Below are 25,838 nucleotides of genomic sequence, written 5' to 3'. Positions count from 1 at the left end.
CTCAGAAAGATCTTTTTCTAAGTATTCTGTAGTTGTAAGTGACAGAAGAAGATCTCTAAAACCAGAGAATGCTGAACTGCTGACAATGGTAGCTTTTTCGTGAGCTTAATTATATTGCATTTATAGAACAAAAGTTTAACTGTAGTTTCTATTTAAGTTAATTTAGACTCTCTCCTGAACTCAGGAACAGTACTTACCTGCATAAGAATACTGAATATTTTAGTTGTTAATTTTTTATGTACTCTCAACATAGTATTGTTTAATGTGCATATTTTAAGTCTCTAACCACGAATTATTGAAGCATTTGATCAAGGCAGCTCTGCTAGGTGTGTACATGTTATTACATGTGTTTTAATTTTTTATGACGATAAAGACGAAATCCACAATTCTTAATGACGAAAAGTCCTTTTTCATAACACCATAAAATCTTGGCTCTACCCATGACAACTCTGTTTTACCAGAAATTTTCACTGGGAATGGTGTGGCTGTAAAGTTTCTGTGGCGCCAGGCGGTTATCAGTTGAATTACGAAAAGTAAAAAATTAGAACAACTGTAGATGGGAACTGGGACCGACACATCACTACTTACGTGGTATTCAGTCCTGTAACTGTCTCGCTTTACTTGCATGACATGCAAGAAATAGCTCTGTGCATGTCAAAACAGGACCACTGACCAACAATTAGATAGACAGTGCGCACAAGCTACACAGTAAATTTTGTGATCACAGAAACTGAATGGCTTATTAGTTATTAGCCAATAGAACTGCCAAAAATGTGTGCTGTTGAGGTGATAAAGTATTATATCATGTGTACATCTCAGCAATAAAAACATTAAGTGTTCAAAAAACAGTAAAACCTCATTTTTAAGTACCCGGGATATACAAATACCTAAGATTAAAGTAGTTTTTGCTTGCACCGTCATTTTCTCTATAGTACTAATGCATTGCTTTCCCATACGTGAAAGCATTTCCTGCAGTTTACTTTGCATTTAATAGCAAACCATCAGAAAAATTAAGACGGAACAATAAAAGTTAAAAGTGAATAGTTTGAAGTTTAATTATTAAACATTTCTGCATGAGCGTGTGGTCCTGCAGCTTCGTTTGCCATTGTAAACAACTTTCATTTTTATTTTGTGCACTGTGCAATGGTAAACCATACAGCCATGAAACAAAACGTTGTACGTGAATGCAAAAATTAAATTTATTTTTATATTCCTCCCTTTTAATGTTTTATACATGAAAATAAAGTTGTAAATGTGGGTTTTACATAAACAAACAATGGATTACTGTACCATTATTAAAATATGTTTTATAGGAACGTACCAAACTCCTCACAATATGGCATCCAAGTGCATATTCTGTGTTGTTCATTTTACTACATTAGAAATATTTTGGAAATCCGTTGGCAGCACTAAATTTCAAAATATTGCAGCAGAAATGTTTTTAACTTTTTGTGTTCCTAAACGTAAACAAGTGTTTTGAAAGTAGTTCGTTCAATAAAATTATTTCCGATAAAAATCTGAACTTAATTAAATGTTAACACACAACTATACAAATATGAATTGTGTAATATAATCGCACCATTTTGAGATGCTTCAACATTCTCATCACATACTCATAAACCAAAAATTTCATGTCCAACTATAAACAATTGTGAATTTCCACAAGAGTGGTTGGATTTATTGTTTTCACCATTTGACATAATGAAGTTCTAGATAATACATAAAAATGTTAGCAGTGCTGATATTTTATTTACTGTGGTGTATATTTGCCTATTGTTTCCATCGTAGTAAGAATAAAAATTGTTTTTTAAACACTTTCCTTTTTTTACATTTTCCTGGTTTTTACATATTTTATTTCCTAGTCCCTTTAAATTTAAATGTGTAAAAAACAAGGTTCTACTGTATTAAACATACGCACTGTGTCAAACAACTTGTATAAAGACAGGTGGGGTGGGGGCGAGAGGCAGAGGGTGCACTCACGTGCGCTCACGCTCGGGATCGGCGGAGGTGGGCGCAGGCAGCAGCTGCCTCTCCAGGGGGCCGAGGCAGTCCTCGAGGTCCCGCTGCTGCGCCCGGATGAAGTCCAGCTCGTGGTCCAGCTGCTGCTGCTCCAGCTTCACTCGCTCCACAGCACCGTTCAGATTCACTATCTGCATCACCATCCAGTCTCCTTCTGTCCTTCTCTACACTTTTGAGCTGAGTCGAGCTTGGCTCAAGTTCAAGTCTCCACCCATTCTTAAAAAATTGTTATTTTGTAATAGAATAAGGCCTCGATTAACAGATACTTGTTTTAATGGACAACATATTTTATTGTCTTCAACTTGCCAAACTCGTTAGTACGGACATTTCCGTAATGCAACTCACGAATGGTGGTGTGGCACTTCTTGAATAGCCTGCATATACACTCGTATCCAAGTGGTGCACTGTCTATTTCTTGCATTCAAGCATAATGGCTAATGGGTATCAAAGGATGACATAACTATTTCAGAGTGTATCTTTTCTCCCACGCCTGTAAAACCATAAGTCCCATTATGTCATTTGAATATTTGCAGATCGTTCTGTAATTCAATATTGCGAGAATAAAAAAGAATGAAAATAAAAATGGTACCAGACACTGCACTTGAACACAGCACCACTATGCACACTTGACAATTCATGAAAAAAAATCCCTCAAACTCTACTTTAAAATCTTTAAAGAGCTTTTTCTCGCTTACTAGGGCCTACTCAGGTGAGATTTTTTAGGACGTTGAAAGGGACACCTATCTGCCTCTACTCACACAGTTTAAGCCAAATCGCTGAGCCATGACTCAGACTCTCCCCTTGCCAGTAGACAAAATTCCAGAAGGCAACATCTTTGATGCAACAGAAGTTAGATCTACAGATCTGAAGAAGGCAATATCGCCAAGATATGCCAGTTAAAATAACATTCAAATATGTGGGATGGGAGTTGTTATAGAAAGCCATTATTAAACCAATTTCAAATTAAACAAAATGTATGTTTCAAAACAAATTAAAAGATTTTTTAACAACTACATTGTAGTAGGCAATAGGCATTCAGGTTTTCTAGGGCTTTTATTGCTGATTTATCTAGCAGTAAACAAGTTTTTCAGTTATAATTTATCAACTAACAGTGGTAAAAGAATTGGCACATAAACAATGCTACTTTTCTACACAAGAAATAAATAATGATAACTATGTACAATTTAAAATAATAAGACATACAACAAAAACATATTTCGTTCAACTTTAAAATAGAAAAATGAAAACAATGACCCAAATGTGAGCCAGAATTAAAGCAAAACTATTGTAGTACTACACACTAACCATGGAAGAGTGAGGGCTATCAAATGTAGTTTACTCGGCATAGACAGAGCCAGTGCTTTGCATGCATATGGTAGGCTAACGATATTGATAATCGACTACGTGCGCGCACTCTATATGGGCATCAATGTAACCAAACATAAATGAACTAGCACTGGCTACATTGTTTTACACGCAACAAAACGGTTACAAAGACAAACAGATAAAGGTTAAAGCATTTGAAAACATCTTTAAAAGAAAAATTACCATCTGACTTCATATTTTTGTTAATTAAATAATTAATCTGTGATATACAGCCAGTAATAGATTCCAACTCGACAAAACATTGTTCACGGACAACATTTTGCATTGAAAAAAAATTACGTACATCTTAATGAAAAAATGGCGAGAACAAAAATTTTTGTCATATTGGACGGGAAATGTTACTGTAATTTTAATTACTACACTGCATATAACTACTACACTGCCTGACAGCAACATGAAAACCAATTGCTGCTGCATGGTTGCATGGGGCTTGATCCTGTTATGTTTACTTCCTACACAAAGAGATCGGAATCTAACAGCGGGACCAAAAACATCATGCAAATTTTCCCCAAAATGTTGACGCCCTAAACTAATGGTGTGATGATGTGAGTGCGACAATTATGCGATAAAACACTGCATACAATAAATTTTTCTATAATGTAAAGGAAAAGTTTGTTGAAGGAATAACAACAGGAAAGGAGGCATGGTACATATGTATAAAATGTGTTTTAGAGTTTTCCATCAATTTACAATTTTCTTTTGAAAAATATAAAGGAGTTTGCTGTAACTAATAATATTGTGCATGTTTAAAAGAAAATGGTGTCTGACATTTCATGCTTATTTAATATATAAAACTGCTATAAAATAATAATATCATCACTTGGTACCATGCAGACAAAGTGGTGAATTTGCACAGCAAAAAAGAGTAGGACCATTACAATTAGGTCGAGTTTCCAGGCATTTGAGAAAGTATACATATATAATTACAAGTAATAAATAGACACTAAACAAAATTATATTTAAAATTAACTATAAAAAACCAAATATCCCAAAATACAAATGCACGCCATACATTGAAAAGCTATTTATCTGATGGAAATGCAGAGAAATGATTATAAAGTAGCTCGGATACTGTTGGGTGGTATGTAGGGCAGCCACTGAATATTAAGATGCAAGGGGACTGCAAGTGGAGCGGGCGGGGGACGCACCTTGTCTCCGTTGGCGATGAGCAGGCGGTCCCAGGCATTGACCTGGCTGGCCTGGTTCACAAACACTCTCTCCTGCTCCTCCAGCTCCATGGCCCACTTGTTGATGCTCTCCTCCAGCTGCACGAAGGTGTGGGCCCCCCCACCGCTCGCCGCTCTGCGCAACGCAACACCATGACACCTGCTTAGCACCGCCATCACTCGTCTCCCCAGTTTCCCATATTGTCCCCATTTGACATAGTCTCAGACATTCAGCTCTGGGGCTGATAGAAAAGATGTAAGAGTAAATCGCACTGTGCATGTGATCTCATAAACACTGGATGCAGAACCACAACATCACGGCCAGCTGTGACACTAACGTGGTGGTCGTGGCTGCAGAGGTCTGTGTGGTCGCGCCGCTCGCCGTAGACCCGGCCGTCGAAGCAGACGGCAGGGAGAAGTTCACGAAGCCAGTCGAGCTTGGCATGGATCCGACAGCTGTTGTCGGAGTCTTCTGAGCAAGAGCTGCGGCACACATCAACACACAACCCTCTGTGTAGATGCATCATTCATGAGCTATGATATTACAAATACTCTTCACAGATACAGTGAAACTTGTTTAAAACGTTCCCATACAATACATTTCCCGTCTCAAGTGATCAAGTGTTTTCGTTCCGCCATTTCCTCCATGTGATGTGGGTTATGTAAAAAGTTCCTCGTAAAATTATTTTCCCATATAAAACTATGGGTTTTATAACGTTGATTTGCATTATTCTTTAGGAAATCAGAGTTTTCTTCTTTAATTAACAATAAATACGTAATTGTCATGAAAATTCTAATTAGGACACGTTTTCAAACCTTACGACCTCGATTTGTTCCATGTCCACCCCTGCTGTGCAGCTCGTATATAAAATGTAGCCAGCGCTGGTTGAGATTGTGCTAGTTAGGTTGATGCCTGTACAGAGTGCACACAGAATCGATTATTGGTATCAATAGCTCGCCGGTGTACATCGGTGGATGGCATCATGTTTGGTTAGGTTGATGACCATATAGAGTGCGCGCACGTAGTCGACTATCAATGTGGGTAACTCGCCAATTGCTGCACCACGTGCACTCTGTCTTTTGCCGAGTAGTATTATTTTACCGCTCATTATGTTACTGCCGTCTTGCATTGGTGTTACAGTTTTTGATAATTCATGGAAAAATTTGCAAGGCAAACTAAAAATCACTTGTAGTTTTAACGACTATGTTGAAGCTGACAGTGATGTTCTGCCCTGTGAGTCACAGAGTGCTGAAGCTATAGCAAGCAACAGCAACAATGACGTGGTTGCAGTAGATGATGACGAAGATGAAAAGAATGTGGAAAGTGAAGCAAGAGCACCACTAAAACCAACCTGTTCTGATGCATTAGTGCATCTGGAAGGACTGCGAGACTTCATTCCAGGAACTGTAAATGCGCCAGATAATATTTGGCAAAGTGTCTGGCACATTGAAAATTATATAATGCAGCAAATCAAGAAGAAATCTCAGCAGACAACACTATATCACTTTTTTTTGTAGACATTTATTATTCAACTTACATATATACGCTAGTTAGAATTAGTTTCTTTTAATAATAAATTTTAATGTTTGTTTTGTTATACAGTAAGTCCTCAGTTTACGTCAGGGTTACGTTCCTGAAAACTGCGACGTAAATAGAAACGACGCAAAATGAGCCATGTTTCATGCCACGGCCCAAGGTCGGCCGGAAGCGCTGGCATACAGACGTGACAACGGGCAATTTTATCAGCAAATGACAACCGACAGCGTGGGAAACAAGTCCAACTAGTACTTCTCAGCTTTATAGAATGGTTATTTAACCAGCTGCTTTATTACATTTATTGATTGAAATATAAAAACAGATATATAGTACATACTGTACGTAAGAGCAGGAAGCGTCCCTCATGATGTATGATAAGATAAGGCGGTGAACGTGTAGCTTACGCTACATAGCATAAATTAACTACCGAAGGAAACAAAGAATTATAAACAAATTATATACGGTGTTTTGGTTAAAATAAAGATTTACGGTCATTGTAAACGATGTTATTGTGAATCGGCGACAACTTAAATTGAAACATGAGTACTCAAACATTAGCGACGTTAATCCGAAACGACGTAAATCGGTACGACGTAAATAGAGGACTTACTGTATAGTAGTCTTAGGCCCTATTTTTCTTAAGAAATTGTTAATATTTGTCAATTTGTTCAATTATACTATTAGTAAACTATGAAAGAGAGTAATTTTTCCTTTTCCCTTCTAAGAAAATTTCCCAGCAAGAAGTTTTTTTTTACAGTCCCTTAAAAAATTCTTAACAGAGTTTCACTGTAATTACATGTTCATGATCGCGCTGCTTTGTTTTGGGATATTTTTTCACTTATGAGAAAGAAAACACAATGAAAAAATCAATACTTGTAGACTTGGCTTTGGAATGTACTTCACACTATAACATAACACTACATAGAATATAAAACTGCTTGAAATATAAGACCAACTTGAATATAAGACTACCTGGAATATAAAACCACCAGCAAAATAATCCTGCTCCTGGGATACATGACTTCTGGGTCATCCATCAAATAAAGTAAGAGTTATTTATAACGGTGTTCGAAAATAGGTTTTGTGTTTGCTGCTATAACTCAACAGTTCTAATCAAAAATCAAAAACTTAATGTATGTGTAAACACCAACTATTGTACATTTTTAAGTGAATGGATGTGAGTTTGGTGAAATCCAAAACTAAATGGTAACAGAAACTCTGAGGGTAATGTCGAAAGATTTTTTTGGGTTAATTTTTTTGTTTCTGTGTTCACAATTTGGTAAGCTAGAAAAGGTCTAATTAAGTATACAGTAAGTTTATAATCCAAAATTAGTTTCAATAAATTCCAGCCAGCAAAAAAAATGTTAAACATGGCTCTTGCTGATCACTGCAATTGTGAGAGTCAAAGCAACTTAGTATAACCACTGTAAAAAAATGCCTCAGTCAAAGATATATAGACATATATATGAGGATTGTTTCAAAAGTTTCCATCTTCAACATGAAGATGGTAGCAATCGTCAACAAAAATGGGGAATGTGTTTGCTTTTGCTTTGGATTGTACTCTCTGAAATTTCAGCCATTTTGGACATGCAATTGTTTTTTAAAAATCAATTACGTGAGTCTGTGCACATGTTTTTGAGTACGCTAAATTAATGTACTAGGAATTTGCAGTAATATTTTGGGCAGCTGAATTCAAACATGGGCGTACCAGCTTGGGTGACGAACTTTTGCGACACAAAAAACTGCAAAAGGGGAATCAGCTCCAAAAAAGGCAAAGACTCTTCATTTGGTCAGGAAATTGGTGGTGACTGTTTTCTAGGACAGTCTTAATTAATAATCTTAAAAAAGGAAAAATATGGCAGGAGAATACTAAGCATCAATACCGAAAATGCAGAAAAAGGTCACATTTGCAGAAACAAAAAATTTGTTTCACGAAGTCAATGCACCAGCTCACACTCAGCGGTTGCCTTGGTGAAAATTTACAAATTACGATTTGAAATTTTTGACTACCCTCCTTACTCACCAGATCTAAGCCCAATGACTTTTTCCCTAGGCTAGAAGTTGAGCTTGGAGGACAGAGATTTTTGTCGAATGAGGAGGCCATCCATCACCTTTGTTAACACCATTTAGCAAACATTCATGCAAAAGATTGTTAAAAAACACTGCACATCCAAAATGGCTGACATTTCAGAGGGTATGTTCCAAAGCACAAGCAAACACATTCCCTAATTTTTGGTGCTGAGTGCTACCATCTTCATGTTGAGGTCGGAAACTTTTCAGACAATCATTTAACACAATAGAATTGTTTTGAAATGTCTTAATTAGTTTATACCTTCCACATACACACAAAATTCCCTGAAAAACCCAGTGAGTAACACCAAACACACCAATTTTTCAGTTTATGTGATGTTACACCTCAATAAAAAAATATATTTTCAATCTAAATCAGTCTCGAGTTCACTAAAATGAAATTTTTACTCAATAAAAGCTGGTACAAAGAACTGTGACATCCATTGTTTTTTGTATAGTGCAATTGAAGGCGGAACCAGATTGATGGTCAGGGGAGGGCCAAATTAAATTTTTAAGACAATTGTAGTACATTTTATTTGTAGTTCAAAAATGTTCTGTTACCTATAACACTGCAGTAAAATAATACTTCAGTAAAGTTGAAGGAATTTGTAGAAAATCTGAAAATTATTCAGGTTTTGGGGGGGAGGGGATGCCACTATGCCCCCCCCCCCCCCCGGGTACTTATCTGTTATGTTCCCACCTAAAAATATATATTTATACTTGGGCATATTGATATCCCCACACATTTGAATATCACTATTTACATGAAAAACATATATATTTTTGTTTAGGATATTGTAATGCAATATAACGTAAATAATAACATTTAAAAAAAATTTATGTGAGTCCCTACTGTGCATCCAAACCCAAGCATCAACACTTAACAGGAATTTTTTAGCAGTATGGAGGTGCGAAACGCTGACTTTTTACGTGCGACAGCACATAAATTGATGTATAAAAGGAATTATTACATTTGATACATGCAATGACCATTCCTTTTATATGTTCAGGGGCGTAGCCAGGAAGGGGCGGTTTTAGGGGTTCTAACCCACCCCCCCTTAGCCCCAATTATATTTTCTTATCTGAAAGCAGGTTAGCTAAAAGCCTGGGTGTCTTACTGCTATCACCGGCCACTGCACTGGAGGGGAAGAGTAAGTGAGCCCTACCGATTCTCCTTCCCTTCCCCTACCCCTGTCGCGAGCAGAAGCTATAAGGTTGTGACGCCATGACGGGTCCCAAGCTTTCATATATCTTACACCTACTGTATTTAACCAGTGCGGTAATAAATTATAAGCAGGTGTTGACTGGGCTTCCAAAAGTGTAAGGATCGCTGTGTGTATATAGAATTGAGACGACAACATGGTGTCATGTAACTCTTCAAGCTAAAGCTAATTGTTTCCAGGAATAGATCAGTTCTGCCGAAACCCAACCCTTTTTATTCCTCTTTTTTTGTATTTTCGAGCTTTGAGCATGATTTATGATTTTGAGTGGACGTAAACAAGGCACTTGGATCGATAAAAATATCTTTAATTAATTTCTTACTTCATCACTCAAAAAAAAATTTTATTGAAAAATTAATAATATTTTTACCATTACAATATTTAAAGTTAAGTACCGAAAACTGCTAAAATAGCACTATTTTACACCTTAAAATCCAAATTTTTTTCTGGTGACGGACCCCCGGACTCCCCCGTTTTAATAGGGAGGGGGGGGGGGGAACAATGCTTCTTAACCCCCACCTATACACAAATCCTGTATACGCCACTGTATATGTTAGTTACATGCTATCCAGTCAGCGCTTTGCACCTCCGTACTGCTAAAAAAAACCTGTCAAGGAATTGGGCTTAGTTGCATTAGGGACTCACAATAATTTTTTTTAATTTTTTATTTACGTTACAATATCCAAATAAAAAATATTGGTAGATGTGAAGATCAATTTGCTAGGTAAGAACATAACAGATAAGTTCCCCCCCTCCCCCCTTATGGATCCGCAAGTGATTGGAATACTCCAAAATCTGTGCAGCTTTGCAGAGAGGAGAAAGAGTGTCTGCCCCACAGAGAGTCTCACCTGTCGAGGAGGCGACGCTGGCGGTGGTGGACGCCAGGGGCAGAGACGAGGAGATGTTCCCCGCATCTCCGCTTCCGAGAGTGAACCCAGTCGAGGCTAGGACAGCGAAACATTCAGTAACACCACCACAGGCAGGGGTGGAAACCGTTCATAAGTGAGGCACAGTCACAATCCAACATGCCAATTGTATCTTGTAGGTGGTTTTAATATAAACAACACTCCCCCCTCACCAGCCAATCCCAATCTGACTCAGTCTTTTTTTTTTTTGTCACAGAACATAGGGTCAAGTGAATGAGCATTAAAATCAGTGTAATCACAACTCTCATCTACAGCAACTGAAGAGTATAAAAATGGACATTTTTAAAGAAAGTTTTATCTTGTTTTTCAAACTATTTAGCAGTTAGTGATGTCCTGTTGGTGAGACAATCCACTGCCCAAACCTTAGCAGACCGAAAGTAGCGAGCGGGGCGTGGTTAGCGCCAACACCCTACAACTGTTTGCCAATACTTGAGCTACATCGACAGCAGTACATCACACAATACACTGCAGAAGTCTTCCATTGGTTATTACGTACACATCAACGCAATAATCTTTAGTTATAAATGTTTTATTACTTTGATTACTATCACCTACATAACAGCGACTACACGAATATTTGCAACACAGAAGATGAGAAGAAATATTTATTTATTTAATTTGTTGTTAATGTACTTACTTTTGTTTGTTGTATCGTTGCATTTTTGTGTAAAATGACTGGGCCAATACATTCCTGCAAAACTTATAAAGGCTAAAAAGATCTAATTAATGAAACAAATACTTTTTGATGTGTAATGACTTAGCTCTCGGTATTAAGGATTTGGGGGGAGTAATTTTGTGAATGTGACGGTAGTCACAAGGAATGGAAATGTGTAACCACAGTGCTTCCATCTGTAGCGGTTGGCGTGAACTAAAGTTTACAAAGAGTATTAATATATTAATTAATGAATTTTAACAAGTTGGGCAGTATTTTTATAAAATTCCTTGTTGAAATCAGGTTTAGTATTCTTACAAGTCTTTTTCGCTCTTATCAAAGCCATTCCATTATACAATTTAAAATCTCGCTCTGCAAATTGAATGATTCAATAGTCCACGTAGCTGCTCCAGCGACGAATTCTAGCGGCGGGTGCGGAAACTAAATGTGATTCGCGTCCGCACACTGCAGTTCACGCAGACAAAGAAAAATGTGTAGTATTAGCTGTTTAGTGAATTTTAACTAGATGGGCAGTATTTCAATAAAATTCCTTGTTGAAAATCAGATTCATTTCAAAATTACAATGTATAAAAATAGTTCAAGTCATAAATGTTTCATAAATAACTTTAAAAGATAATAACCTAGTCTAGCTCTGCTGATCATACAACATCCTTCAAAATAAAGTTTGTTGTATCAAAAATGTTTTTATAGACAGCAAAAAACAGTCCCCTGGAGTGTCACTGAAGCAGTGCAGTCACTTTAGATTAAAATAATAAAGACAATAACCATTGGAATCAATCAAATTGTTTCATTATTCAAACAATATTATTTCATTGTTAATGGGACATGTTTATTTTTTATCAATAATATTTGATCATACTAAAAAAGTAAATTAAAGTTTGTCTATATTTAAAATTACGCACCACGTAGTCTAAAGGTTAAACAAGGGTGGCGCTGTGTGTAACAGAAAGCAGACGATCTGAAGTTTGCTCCATTGCAGCCATTACCGCCAGGACGCCATTTTTTTAGTGCGGCACGATTGTCCCTCCGTGGAAGTCATGTCGTAACCTCACAGCTAACAGTCCTATGATGAGGATAATTTTTATTTATTTTTAATATACTATATTAAACCTTAGATACTTCCTATCGTTAAAATAGATAAATATTTCCTATGTACAGTAAAATAACATGACTCAATGACATTTTGTGTTACCTTTCAATGAAATCAATGTAAACAGTCCCCTGCCCCTCAACAGGACAGGGGACTGTTTCTGCCTCCTTATTACTCGGCTTATACAATAAATTCCAACAAAAGAGCATTTCAAATTAAGTTATCAAAGACTCCGACCTTTTTGGATTGTCATGCCCAAAGTTGATAAGTGTGATACTTGTTGGTGCATTAACCACACAAACATAAACTTGAAATTATCATCTTTATTTAATGAAAAAATCTTGAATTATAACAGCCATCAGAAATTGCTTCAGGAGCTGTGTTGTGACCGCTATAATGAGAAATGTTTGTCTAGAGAATATCAGAAGTGTGTTAATAAGATGAAAGCAACAGTCCCCTGTATCAATTTTTCAGAAAATGCTCAATATTTTCTAAAGTAAGGAAAATATTTTTGGTTCATCTGCCGTTTATTAATAAATAGGTAGGTGTGTGTGTGTGTCTATACACAAACACAAAAACACACACACAGATTAAGATTTATGAAATATATACGCAAAAAAAAGTTGCCTAGACAGCTATTCTAGAAAAGTCGCCCAGTTTACAGAAAAATGCCCAAATAAATATAAATAAACAAATAAATAACTTTGTTATGACCAGGATCTTTCCACTTACTTATGACCAGGATCTTTCCACTTACAAAATTAAAACAGAAAGCATCATGTGCCACAGGATCAATTTATATAGGATCATGCCAACAGGATCAAAGGATAAAGTTGGGTGCGTGATACGGGAATTTTACCCATAATTTTAATGATTACTTTCTACAAAACAATTTTTTTTTCTTTTCAATAGCTACAGTCACAAAATCTTAACAGTGACATTACTTAAAACCAGAATCAAAGTTGATCGTAGGCCTTTCTTGTGAATAAAGTGGCTGACAATTCCCCTGATGCAGGCTACCTATAAAACTATGCTTTCAGCACAGCAGACTTCGTCATGAAGTCTGGAGCTTTTTCAGAACCACACAACAGAAATTTTCAGTTTAAAGTAAGTTAACTAAAACATTTGGTACCTAAATGCTTATCCCCCCTCTTATCACTGCATCAATTCTAGCATGGGGGAAAGTGATGATCATCTCACTAACAAGACAAACTTACTACAATGCCTTCACATACCTGCTGTTGTTGTGGCTGCTGGCAACGAAAATCCACCTGTTGTCGTCGCTGTGCCAAATGAAAAAACCATGGTACAAATTCCCTGAAACAAAATAAAGTATGGGTAAACCTAGTTACACAATTGATTAATGCATACAAATAACAATATGAGCCATCGTGTTGTAATTTTACAATTTACTAAAATGGTCATTAGTACAAATATGTCGGGCACAACACAGTGCCATTGTTACAGGGTGTGCCTGGGCCGACGCTGGGCGTGCAGCCTCCTTGGCAAACTACGTCCATCACGCCGAGCCACTGTCCTGTAGGCTCGTGCCCATCCCCCCACCCGGCGCGTGTACACCTGCATCATCAACTACCCCATCGTCCTCACCACTTATCCTTTGTAACTTGAGAGAACTCTATTCTTGTTCTAAGACCTTTCTGCATGCTTTCACACAGGGTACAAAATACCTTGGCTGACAGGTGAGGACAGAGTTTAGTCCTGTTGGTAGTGACACCAACTGCAGTCAGCAATAACTATGAACCTTGCTTGGACGAAGATCGGAAGACACCCGGCGGAGTGCATTGTGTTCCTTCGTCTCTGTTCTTCCCTTCCCCTACTGTTGTCTGTTTTCCCTGTGATATGCCTCCCCCCCCTTGAACCCTGGGCACGAGCGGCTCCCGAGCCAAAGGGGAGTGTGTTGGGGCCGCTACTGTTCACGATAATGATGAAGGATATTGGAGAGGGGATGGAGGCCAGGATGAGAGTATTTGTGGATGATTGCATAGTGTAGTGAGTAAGGGGAGGAGGAATAAAATACACGTCACTGCTTTCCCATAAATAAAATATTGAAAGTCGTTCCTCTATTTACCCTGAAAACAGCATTTCTAAATTTCCACTGGTTTCTAACCAATCACAGTTTATAAGTTACATTACAATACATTGCATTTACGCGCCCACTGCCATTTTTTTGCTTTACCATGTGGGTCCGTGTGTTTATGTTTTGGAGAACTTAAGTCAAATATTGAGAATGGTTGATTAGGTTTGATTAGGTTAAGTTAGCTACATTAAAATTACTTTAAAACATTGTGAAGGTTAGTTAGGTTAGCATAGCTACGTTAAAAACACTGTCAAATATTTTTAATGGTTGCTTAGGAATTACCAATTTAGGGTGTAACTATCCATACCTAACCATCTGTTCACATAATTTCTCAGTATTTTTAATGTAGCTATACTAACCTAATCAACCATCCACACTTTATAACAGTAATAATGCAGCTAGACTTTTTTCTAATTTCTCCATTACATAACGTAACGAAAGATGAAACATGACATGGACATCTTTCATGCACATTTTTATTCTGTAGTATGTGCTACCGAAGTTGCTCGTGCGAGTGGTGAACTTCGGAACTATCAGTGCCTCGGAATGGACTGAAGAGAACTGGTTGCTACGTTATGTTGCAATTCGTAAGCAACCATTAAAAATAGTTTACAGTATTTTAATGAAGCTATACTAACCTAACCAACCGTCCACAAAACCAACTTTAAGTAGTTTAATGGAGCTAACCTAATCTAAACGGCCATTACACAAAGTAAAAAATTTGTAATATTTAAACAGAACGTGCACAAAAACGGTCACAGAAATGGCTGTTAGGAATTTTTGCTGATCCTGTAATCCTCTATGTTTAAGAACGTTAAAAAATATGGCGAAAGCTACATCAACACATAGATATTATAATGTATGCTATAAACAGTGATTTCTCAAAAACTGGTCAGAATATAAAAACGTTGGTTTCAAGGTAAATACAGGATTGTGTCTAGTTTTCGAAAAAAGTATTTTTTGGATTTGGTATTAATTTCCAGAAAAGAATATTACTGGAGGAGGGCACTGAGCGCTTGGCAGGACCCTAGACGGGGAAAGGAGGGGGTAAGGGAGAAGGCACACTCTACATTGGTCAGGCCAGTGATGAGGGACCCCTCCTGGTGACTGAGGTAAGGGAGCTGGAGAAGGTGCAGTGAAGAGCAGCGAGGTGGGTGATGGGTATGTGGAGGCAAAGGGAAGGGGGTGAAAGTTCCGTATCACGTATCTAAGTTAATCCCTTGATCCTGAATGCATGATACATAACACACTGATCCTGTGGTACATGATGCTTGCTGTTTTAATTAGGTAAGTATGTAGACAGATCCTGGACTTAAGAAAAACTTGTGATATGAAAATTAATTATGATCGCAAGTTGAATACAAAAATAAAATTTCACAAGACCTGACATAATTTTCGTTATGTTCAGGATCTGTCAACGTACTAAATTAAAACAGCAAGCATAGGTAATTATCAAAGGATCAATCAGGATCATGCCATCAGGATCAAAGGATTAACTTGGATACGTGATACGGAAAAATTACCGGGAAGGGCAAGAGGGGGAAATGCATAGTCCGACGGAAACGATTAAGGAGTTGGGGTGGGAAGCATTACAGGGGGAGGAGAATGGTGGAATGGTTGGTTGAACTGCACAAGGTGATAAAGGGAGAGGGTGGCTGGGGGCAGCTGGTGACTAGGGTACACAGACATTGTTGTAGAGGATGGAGAGATCACACGGGGTGGAAAGAAGGGTAATACTTGGATATCGGGGGCTTTTTAGAATAAAAAAGAAAAAAATCGGAAAACTGTTTTCACACACTACACACATCCCTAAATTTACTTTGAAGGGATGGTTTTTTAATCCCTACTGATTCGTGAAAAGTAACTGTTTAAAGCTTACATTACAATACCTGTGTTTTCTCAATGTCTCCGCCATTCATTGTTTACCCATGATAGTGCATCTCTTTGTATAGCATAACTGTGGCCAACTATGGAGAATTAAAAATATGTAGAAATATAGAGAAAGTTTGTCCCTGGATCCTGAAGGCTTGAGCCTAATGGCATGATCCTGATGGCTTGATCCTATGGTACATGATGCATGCTGTTTTAGTTCAGTATGTCAGAAGATCCTGTAGTTAAAAAAAATATTTCTTATAATAATCTATTATTATCCTAAGTCGAATAAAAAGGATTTTTTTTATGAACCTACAATTATAATTCTTTCTTATTTCATAATTTCTTTCATGTGCAGGATCTTCTGACGTACTGAATTAAAACAGCCAGCATCATATAGCTACTACAGGATCAAGCCAACAGGATCTTTCGATGTAGTGAATTAAAACAGCATCATGTATATGTACATACCATCAGGATCCATGGATAAACTGAGATACATGAAACACCAGCCATATCTAACACAGAATATACGACAGCTGTAATCAAAGAATTCCTTGGAAATACTACAAAATTCAATGTGTCAGTAACTTCAGTGCACAGCACATATTCCTCACAGAAAATGAACGATGTTAACAAATCTATTCAAATTTTTGTCTCCTATTAGACACGTTCGTTATGAGACTCAAAATAGTACGTACTTTAAATGCAATGTAACAAAACGAACATTTCGTAATACAATTACACAATTCTAATAAAACAACAAACATGAATGTTAAGCATTAAAAATTCCTTACAATTGCAATACAGTCATTTAAAAGAATTTCATTATTACAACATCTACATTGACTAAAGTTCTAAAAAAAAAAATTTTAAAACCCATACGGGTAAACAATGAATGTCGGCGATAGCAAGAATATGCAGGTATTGTAATGTAAGCTGTAAGTAAATTGTTATTTTTTCATAAACCAGTAGGACTTAAGAAGCCTTCCTTTCAGGGGTTAGTTCAGGAACCTCTCAAGTATACAGAAAACATATATTCCAATTTTTGGCAGGTAAATATTGAATGGCAGCAGCAGCGTAAAAGCACCTAGGTATTGCAGAGCTGCCAACCTCAAATCACACCCATCAGTAATGGCAATTAGGTATATGAAAAAAGTACGCGTAAATAATGCACGATAAATTTTTCCTGGGGCATTATAACACACTCACAAGATAAAACAACGACAATAATATGCAAAATAAAAATAAAAATATGAATACAATGCAAATTAATACATAAAAAAATCTATTTGAACAATACAATCATCTGAATATGTAAGAAATATTAATAATTTTACTGGATATTTTGAATCTTCAATTCAATGTATTCAAAGTTAAACTTTAAAACAACTGTCTTTTTATTTGCTTCTTTTATCCTGGTTCGATAAGAAATGTCATGTAAACAAACAAGACAAACACAAGGACTTGTAAACAGTAACTGCGTTCGTTACTTTCGTTTCTTCAGATGTAGCGAAAAAACGAAGATATAGATTTATTGCTAGTCACGGCTTTAAAATGTTCTGCATGTTTCTTTGATTCAATATGCCGTCTACAGTCATCCCTTTCACCATGTGCAATCGAAAAGTCACACGCGCATACATTACAAAACCGTGGCGTTTCAAACATTTGAAAACGACAATCATGGCCATTCTTTTGAATATTTAAGTGGAAAGTTCTGAAGTCTTGCGTGTTTTTTCCCACAGATGCACATTATTCTGTCACACGCTTCATTTCTACAACCGGCACTGAAGAACACAACACTATCGAAAAAAATAAAAAAATTTTCACGTCTGTAGACACGACAAAAACCGGACAAAAACACTATGATGAAAAAAATGGCTTTCAAGAAATAAATTAATACAACACAGGTTAGCCAAAGTACCGTACAAAAATTATCGTGATGTAAGTAGCCTTCAAACGATAAGTCCGAGGATATGTACTAGTTGTATCGTACAACGGACGTAATACCATCCCATTATTATTTGAAAACACGAGAATTAATTTACTTATTTCGACAGTACATCGTACATGCGCACACTTACTAGTTCCGTTATTTGAGCAACCAAGCGAAGTATTCAAACAGCGTTCACGAAACACGCACAGCAGAAACGTAAATTTTTCCGTTACCATGCAGCACAAAGCCTCGTTTCCGTAATAAACTAGCGATGTTCCGTAATTCCGTAATTCGGGGTTAAAATCCGTAATAATTACGGAAAATCCGTAATGGTTGGCAGCTCTGGTATTGTAATGTAAGAGATAAAAATTTAATTTTTTCACTAACTAGTAGGAATTATGAAATCACTCATTCAGAGTAAATTTATGGATGTGTGTAGTGTGTGTAAACCAGAAAACCAAGTTCACAAGTTTTTTTTTTTTTTTTTTTTTAGTTTTAAAAGCCGTGATATCCTAGAATTACCCACAGGGAAAAGCTCCAGAGGAATTGGAGGTGAACAGAAAGAGGAGGCATGCTTTGCTTGGAAGGACTGGTAGGGATTGGACTGGGATGGAGGAAGGAATGCTGGGTGTGAGATATGCCAGGGATCTGAGGAGATGACTGGGGGTGGGGGAGGGGGGAGAGAGAGAGAGAGAGAGAGAAAGGGAAGGACTCCTTGCAACCAGTTGAAAGCCCAATTGTGAGGGTAAAGTCAAATCAATTCACAACTTTCCACTTAAATTAGTATTATTCTTATTTTCAAAAATGACTACATGGATCTTTCATAGGTTTTCTAAAATTAAATAATTTAATTTTGTTTTGTGTAGCATTTATAAGTGTGGTAAATATAGAACGTCGCAGGTTTTTAGAACGAAAAGAAAAAATCAGAAAACATGGTTTTCACACACTACACACGTTACTTAATTTTCTCCCCAGGGATGGTTTTACAATTCCTACTAGTTTGTGAAAAAATAACAGTTTACAACATACATGACGATACCCATGTATTAACGCAATTACAGACATTCATTGTTTATGTTTACCAGTGGAATTTTTTTTTCTGGAGAACTTTGGTCAATGTAGTTATAGTTGTAATAATGAAATTCATTTAAATAACAACTGTATTGCAGTTGTAAGGAATTTTTAATGTTTGTATTTCATGTTTTTTTTGTTTTATTATAATAAGTAATTGAATTTTATTACAAAATGTTTTTGTTAGGTACATTGCATTTAAAGTATGTACATATTATTTTAAATCACATTGTAATGAACGAGTTAATGGGAGCCTAAAATTTGAATTGAATTGTTAACATTGATCATTTTCTGTGCGGAATACGTGCTGTGCACTGAATTAGCTAACACAAAGAATTTTTCAGGTTTTCCAGGGAATTCTTTGATTACAGACATCATATATTGTGTGTTCGTTATAGCTGGTGTTTCATGTATCCAAGTTTATCCCTGGGTCCTGTTGGCTTGATCCTGATGGCATTACTTTTGGCTTGATCCTGTGGTACACGATGCTTGCTGTTTTAATTCAGTACGGTGAAAAATCCTGATGGTTTGATCCTGAGGTACATGATCCTTGCCGTATGAGTTCAATACATTGGAAGATCCTGCATATAAAAGAAATTGAGAAATAAGAAAAAATTATGATTGATGGTTGGAAAAAAAATTTTTTTTCGACTTATGACAATTTTTCTTATGTACCTACAGGATCTCCCGACGTACTGAATTAAAACAGCAAGCATTGTGTGCAACAGAATCAAGCCATCAGGATCATCCTATCAGAATTTTTTGACGTACTGAAATAAAACAAACACAAGCATCATGTACCTTCAGGATCCAGGGATAAACTTCAATATATGAAACAGAAGAATAAGCGTATTTTTTATCCTCCATAGTTGGCTACAGTAGTCCTAAACAAAGAAATACGCGATCGCGGGTAAACAATGACTGGCGGCGGCAGTGTGAAAACACAGGCATTGTAATATAAGTTTTAGACCGTTACTTCTACGAATTATTTAGTAGGAATCACGAGCCATGTTTTCTGGGTAAATTTTCGGACGTCTCTAGTACTTGAGAAACATAATTGCCGTTTTTATTTACTTTCCGTTCCCCGAAGCCGCAAAGTCCAACGCTGGCATAGTAATGTAAACTATAAACTATTATTAATCACAAACTAGTTAGAATTTTATTAAGAAACCATTCCTTAGGGGTAAATTTACGGACTTGTGTATTGTGTGAAAACGGTTTTCCTAATTTTTCTTTCCGTTCTAAAAAGCCGCGACGTCCGATAATTACAAGTATATATAACCATATGTAAAAATACATTAGATAAAAAAATAATAATAATTGCAGACAAATAATTTTTCCACAAGATCATGTCAGAAAATTTAACATAAAAATTAACGTATCAAACCTTTTTATTTTTTTTGCTTCGTGCACTTAATCACATTAAAACTATAATAATGCTAAAAGCAGTTTTTGTCTTGAAAACAAAATAAGCTTATTTCAGCAGACAACAAACAAACCAAAGGAGACACGATTTTAAAATATTTGCAGGGTGGCAAATATAACGGTAGTATAGATAGGTCTGGCAACTTACTATTCTTCGCATTGGCGTGTATCGTTCGGTTAGTGAAACTAACGGCACTGAAAGTAGATTTTCGTTTTTAAAATTAGTTTTAGGAACTGTAGATAGTTTTGAGTACAGTAAAGTTAGTGTTTGATTTTAGTAGAAATTTAGGTTAGCTTGTAGGTGAATTTATAGCATAATATACGATAGTAGTGATACTGACAGATTAATAGTGTATGTGGACGAGGAAGATGGCTGCTGACGAGCTTAATAATGTAATTACTTTCCTAACCGAGTTGAAAAATGATATAAGTGATTATAAAGAGGGCCCAGGAGAATATAATAAAAGTTCAGGAAGAGATGAAGAATGAAATAAAGAATTGCAAAGAAGAGGTTCATAAATAAAATGTAGAGCGAAATGAAGGGGGTAGAGTCTACCCTTGTAATCAACCAGACACACGCGGCATGCCTTACATCAGTGGACGACACAATATACGGCGCATGACAACGATGGCCTGGCAGGGCCACCAGCCAGCTCCGAACCTAGTGCATGTCACGGCCCTGTATGCATTCGTCACACTGCCCCCTCCTTAAACCTTTTCGTCCTTAACAGGTAATGCATCCCTTCCAGCATATTCCTTCAACTGGTCCAAATATACCACTTTCATCCGTCCCCTTTTTTCATCTCTGGATGCAGTAGACCACATCATTTAGCTGCTTCCAGGCGCGTAGGAACCGGGCGGGCGACCCAGGCGACTGCCCGGCCATAACATTTCATGGCCGGGAAAAGTGATGGTTTTGCCCGGCCATTGCATCAGATGAACAATAGGCATTGTCTTCATTGCAATGCTAAGCGGTTTTGTGGGATTTTCTTTTCTGTGCGCTACTTTATTCTTAAAATAAATTAAGACTTTTCGAGAAGTGTACAGGCACAATAAATACAGCAACTGTTCTTGTTTTCTTCTAAATATTCACGTTTCACAGTGCTGATAGCGGAAATATTATTGTGGGATATAAGACCAGTCAATGTTTACGCTCGTTGCAGTAACTTACCCTCCGTTTTTGTCCACCCTTGTCTACCTGACCTTCAGACCCTTGCATTCACCCCGCCTCGTTTCTATCTAACGGTAACGATCTGACGTGCAGAGAGCTTTCCACATCAGTCATCATTCAACAGCTGTACATCTTGCTTTTAAGTCCAAGAAACTTTGTGGGCCGTACTACAGAACAGTTTAAAATAAACTTATTTATCTGTAGTATCGTGAGTGAGTAGTGCGGAATGGCAGTGATGAAAAACATTTAGGGTTTAAGGAGAAAATTTATAACAGTATTTTAATTTTTGCGGCATACAATGACTCAGAAAAGCATAAACTTTTTCTTAAACAACCGTTCTGCACAGCCTTGCAGTTCATCACTACCACCGCCTGAAAAGCAGTGCACATTAGGCTGTAATGCCTGTGAAGACAAAGTTCCTAAAGAAGAGTTGGATTCCTTTAACTCTGGTATTATTACTTTTGAGCAGTTTAGACCGAGACGAATTTTTCATGATCCCGAAAACCGTATGTAATATACCTATTTAACATTAAAGTTTAGTATGTCGGTACATTATTTTTTTCCGCTCGTCGCTCGTGATTATTCCATCGAGTAATAAAAAAAATTTCTTTGAATCTACAAATCATTGAACAAGAATTTATCAAGCAGATTTGCAGTTATATTTAAGCATCTTTACTCGCCTATTCTGTGGGGTTTGCATTTTAAATTTATACTTAAGGGGAGTCTGACAGTAAAAAAATAAATAAAATATTGACTTTTTAAATTTTTAATACCAAAATAAAATTTAGACTTTCCTGAATAAAAAGATATGAGTGTTATTGCAAAAAGCTTTTTTCCATCTTTAATTTTAATATTTGCCTTTTCTACAGCTCTAGATAACTTGATGATATCTGGGGACTAAATTTGAAGGTGATTTATGTACTCTGTGCAGTAGGAAAATTCCACAATTTGCCTTTAAAATGAATTATACGAGGCGAAAACTGAAAAGTGAACACTGTTTTGTGATGACGAGCCTTAAGTAAATTTGTTATAAAAAAAGTTAAAATTTCTGCTAGTAGTACATTCTATTTTTATGTACGAAAGATGCTTAAATAGCACCATTGTTATATCCACCGCTTATAATGATACTCTCCTTTGAACACCCCCCCCCCTCCCATTAAATATTTGCTTCCTACGCACCTGGCTGCGTCAATACTTTGACGTCCCCCAGGCCTATGGTCCCTGATTTCCTGTTTGCGAAAATGTCCTGTTTTGCCCATGTAGCTCTCGTCGGTGAGGAAGTGAGTTCAGGCCAACGTGGCCGGGACCGGAAAGTAAGGGACCAGGAGGGAACTATGCGTATGTGGAAGGAATGGTAGATGGTAGTAAGGATAATGCGATGATGTCCGTTTTCACGAGCTCCTTTTGTTTCCGTACAGAGAGCCTGTCGCAGCCTGGCCGGCACGTCGCGAAACTAGCGTCCTCCTCTGCCGCGACCTGGACTCCCGGAAACTAACACTTGGAGACAAAATGAGAGCCCGGCGTGAAAGCGAATGCGGTCCCGTAGCGAATCGTACCGGTTACGAAAAGTTCACTGGTGCTTCGTAGCACGTACGCGACTCGTGACGTATGCATAGGCGACTCTATGACGATATATACAGATTAAGAGAGTAGAATAGTCAGACGAGGACTGCGTGCGTCTCGAGCGGAATGAGTTGCGGAGTTACGAAGACGAGATCTTGTCTACGAGGCTTATCGCGAGGAATCCTGTCACAGCCTGGACGACCACGTCGGTAGACGAACGTTTCATCCACGCTGCGACCCGGACCCCGTACTACCTCGACCCGGACCCCGTACTACCTCTCGCGGAGCGGAACGAAGGAGGTCCGCTCCGTGCGACTCCCAGTTGGCAACTAACTGACGCTCCGCCACCCGCCCGCGCGGGCTGCGGAGGGGAGGAAGGGGAAACGGACCGGCGGGGAAGACGCGACTCGCTTGGCGGGCCAGGCTTGCCGATCTACATGATATGATACAGCACTTGGATGAGTTAAAGAAATAATACAAAAGAAGTATTTACACAACATTTACACACTCGTGGAGACTCGTGGTCACTTAAAGAAAAGGCATAAAAACATAACTATTTATACACTGTGACGTCTGTTGACATACCAGGGCGCACGCGGGACGTTGACGAGGCATAACGGCCTGAAGGAGCCGAGGAGACACTTGGGTCGACGTCAAATGTCCCCCCTCCGACGAGGCCGTTATGTCCGTCAACGCCTCTCATTTACTCGCATGGACGTGATACACTGGGCCGTTGCACTGGAGCACTGACCTGGTGAGTCCGGCATCCTCATGGTGCCAGTGCAGACTGTACCTGTCGCCATGGGGCCAGCCGAGGTGGGCCGGGGCGGCAAGGTCGTGGCGCCTTCAACATCAGGCGGCGGTGCCGCTCCCAGGGTGGCCCGCGGGACAGGCGGAAGGGGCTTGGTACCTTCAGCGATGCGCGCGGGTGGCAGGCGGCGTCGCTTCCAAGGTGGCACGCGTGACAGGCGGAAGGGGGGAACCTTCAGCGGCACGCGCGGCAGCAGGTGGCAGCGTCGCGTCCAAGGTGGCCCGCGTGACAGGTTGAAGGGGCGTGGCACTTTCAGCGGCGCGAGCGGAAGCAGGCGGCGTCGAATCCAAGGTGGCCCGCGTGACAGGCGGAAGGGGCGTGGCACCTTCAGCGGCGTGCGCGGCATCAGGCGGCTGCATCGCGTCCAAGGTGGCCCGCGGGGCGGCGGTCGTGGCACGCCCTTGGTATTGTGCGGTTGTTGCACGCCCTTGACGTGCATGGCGAGTGGTTGTGGCACGTCCTCGTCGATGTGCGTGACGAGCGGTTGTGGCACGCCCTCGTTGACGTGCGCGATGGGCAGTTGTGGCACGCCCTCGATATGCGTGACGGGTAGATTGTGGCACACTCTCGCTGACGTGTGTGATGGGCAGTTGTGGCACGCCCTCGTCGACGTGCATAACAGGCGATAGTGGCACGCCCTCGTTGACGTGCGTGAAGAGCGGTTGTGGCACATTCTCGTTGACGTGCATGCAGAGCGATTGTGGCACGCCCTTGTTGACGTGCGCGACGGGCAGTTGTGACACGCTCTCGTTGACATGTGTGCAGAGCGATTGTGGCACACCCTCATTGTCGTGCGTGGCGAGCGATTGTGGCACGCCCTCGTTGACGTGCACGCAGATCGGTTGTGGCATGCTCTCGTTGTCATGTGTGGCGAGTGGTTGTGGCACACTCTCGCTGATGTGCATGACGGGCAGTTGTGGCATGCCCTCGTCGATGTGCGTGACAGGCGGTTTTGGCACGCCCTCGTCGACGTGCGTAACAGGCGATAGTGGCACGCCCTCGTTGACGTGCGTGACGAGCGTTTGTGGCACGCTCTCGTTGACGTGCATGCAGAGCGGTTGTGGCACGCTCTCGTTTACGTGCATGGCGAGCGGTTGTGGCACGCCCTCGTCGACGTGCGTGACGAGCAGTTGAGGCACGCTCTCGTCGACGTTCGTGACGAGTAATTGTGGCACGTCCTCGTCGACGTGCGTGTCGAGCGGTTGTGGCACATCCTCATCGACGTGCATGTCGAGCGGTTGTGGCATGTCCTCGTCGACGTGCGTGATGGGCGGTAGTGGCACGTCCTCGTAGATGTGCGTGACGGGCGGTTGTGGCATGTTCTCATTTACGTGCGTGGAGAGCGGTTGTGGCACGCTCTCATTGACGTGCATGCAGATCGGTTGTGGCACGCTATTGTTGACGTGCATGACAGACGGTTGTGGCACGCCCTCGTTGACGTGCGTGTCGAGCGGTTGTGGCAGCACGGCCGGTTTGCACCGCGTAGGCCCCTCGCGAGCCCCTACGTCGGTTGGGGGTGGCGGCGTCAGGGGAGGCGTGTCTGAGTCGGCCTGCCGTATGTACCCGGACGCCGCGTGCCAGTCGTACCACAGGGGCTGGACGGTTGCGGCTTCCTCCGTCTGCAGCGATGTCCTTCCGCTCGGTGTTTCCACCCCATATGGCGGGGGCGGTGTTGGAGGCGGTGTTGGAGGCGGCGTCGGTTGCAGTGACATCGGGAGTATCACCGACTCACACAGCGTGTCGTAATCCGCCCAGTGTGACCACTCGATCCTCGTGGTCAAGACACTTGCGGCAACACCCACAC

The 25,838-nt window shown here is 39.5% G+C and overlaps 1 protein-coding gene across 4 annotated transcripts in view; it reads right to left on the bottom strand.

Annotated features, from left to right (window-relative positions):
- LOC134541696 (nuclear pore glycoprotein p62) overlaps nucleotides 1–25,838 on the bottom strand; it is a 46,606-nt gene that overhangs the window by 9,600 nt on the left and 11,168 nt on the right. For 2 of the 4 annotated variants that reach the window (XM_063385328.1, XM_063385326.1), the window contains exons 2-6: nucleotides 13,323–13,404; nucleotides 10,247–10,342; nucleotides 4,910–5,054; nucleotides 4,554–4,707; nucleotides 1,981–2,150 (exon numbers count right to left, since the gene is read on the bottom strand). In XM_063385328.1, the coding sequence (XP_063241398.1) occupies nucleotides 1,981–2,150; nucleotides 4,554–4,707; nucleotides 4,910–5,054; nucleotides 10,247–10,342; nucleotides 13,323–13,392 (635 nt within the window). In that variant the 5' untranslated portion in view covers nucleotides 13,393–13,404. Of the gene's footprint in view, nucleotides 1–1,980; nucleotides 2,151–4,553; nucleotides 4,708–4,909; nucleotides 5,055–10,246; nucleotides 10,343–13,322; nucleotides 13,405–17,397; nucleotides 18,336–20,451; nucleotides 20,598–25,838 lie in introns of those variants that run through there. The other 2 variants (XM_063385327.1, XM_063385325.1) reach the window with 2 other exon arrangements.

This window comes from Bacillus rossius (genome assembly GCF_032445375.1).
Source record: "Bacillus rossius redtenbacheri isolate Brsri chromosome 4 unlocalized genomic scaffold, Brsri_v3 Brsri_v3_scf4_1, whole genome shotgun sequence".
In the NCBI taxonomy this organism is placed as follows: Eukaryota; Metazoa; Arthropoda; class Insecta; order Phasmatodea; family Bacillidae; genus Bacillus; species Bacillus rossius.
The sequence above is the reverse complement of the archived record's forward strand: the minus strand, read 5'-3'. Positions and strand labels throughout refer to the sequence as shown.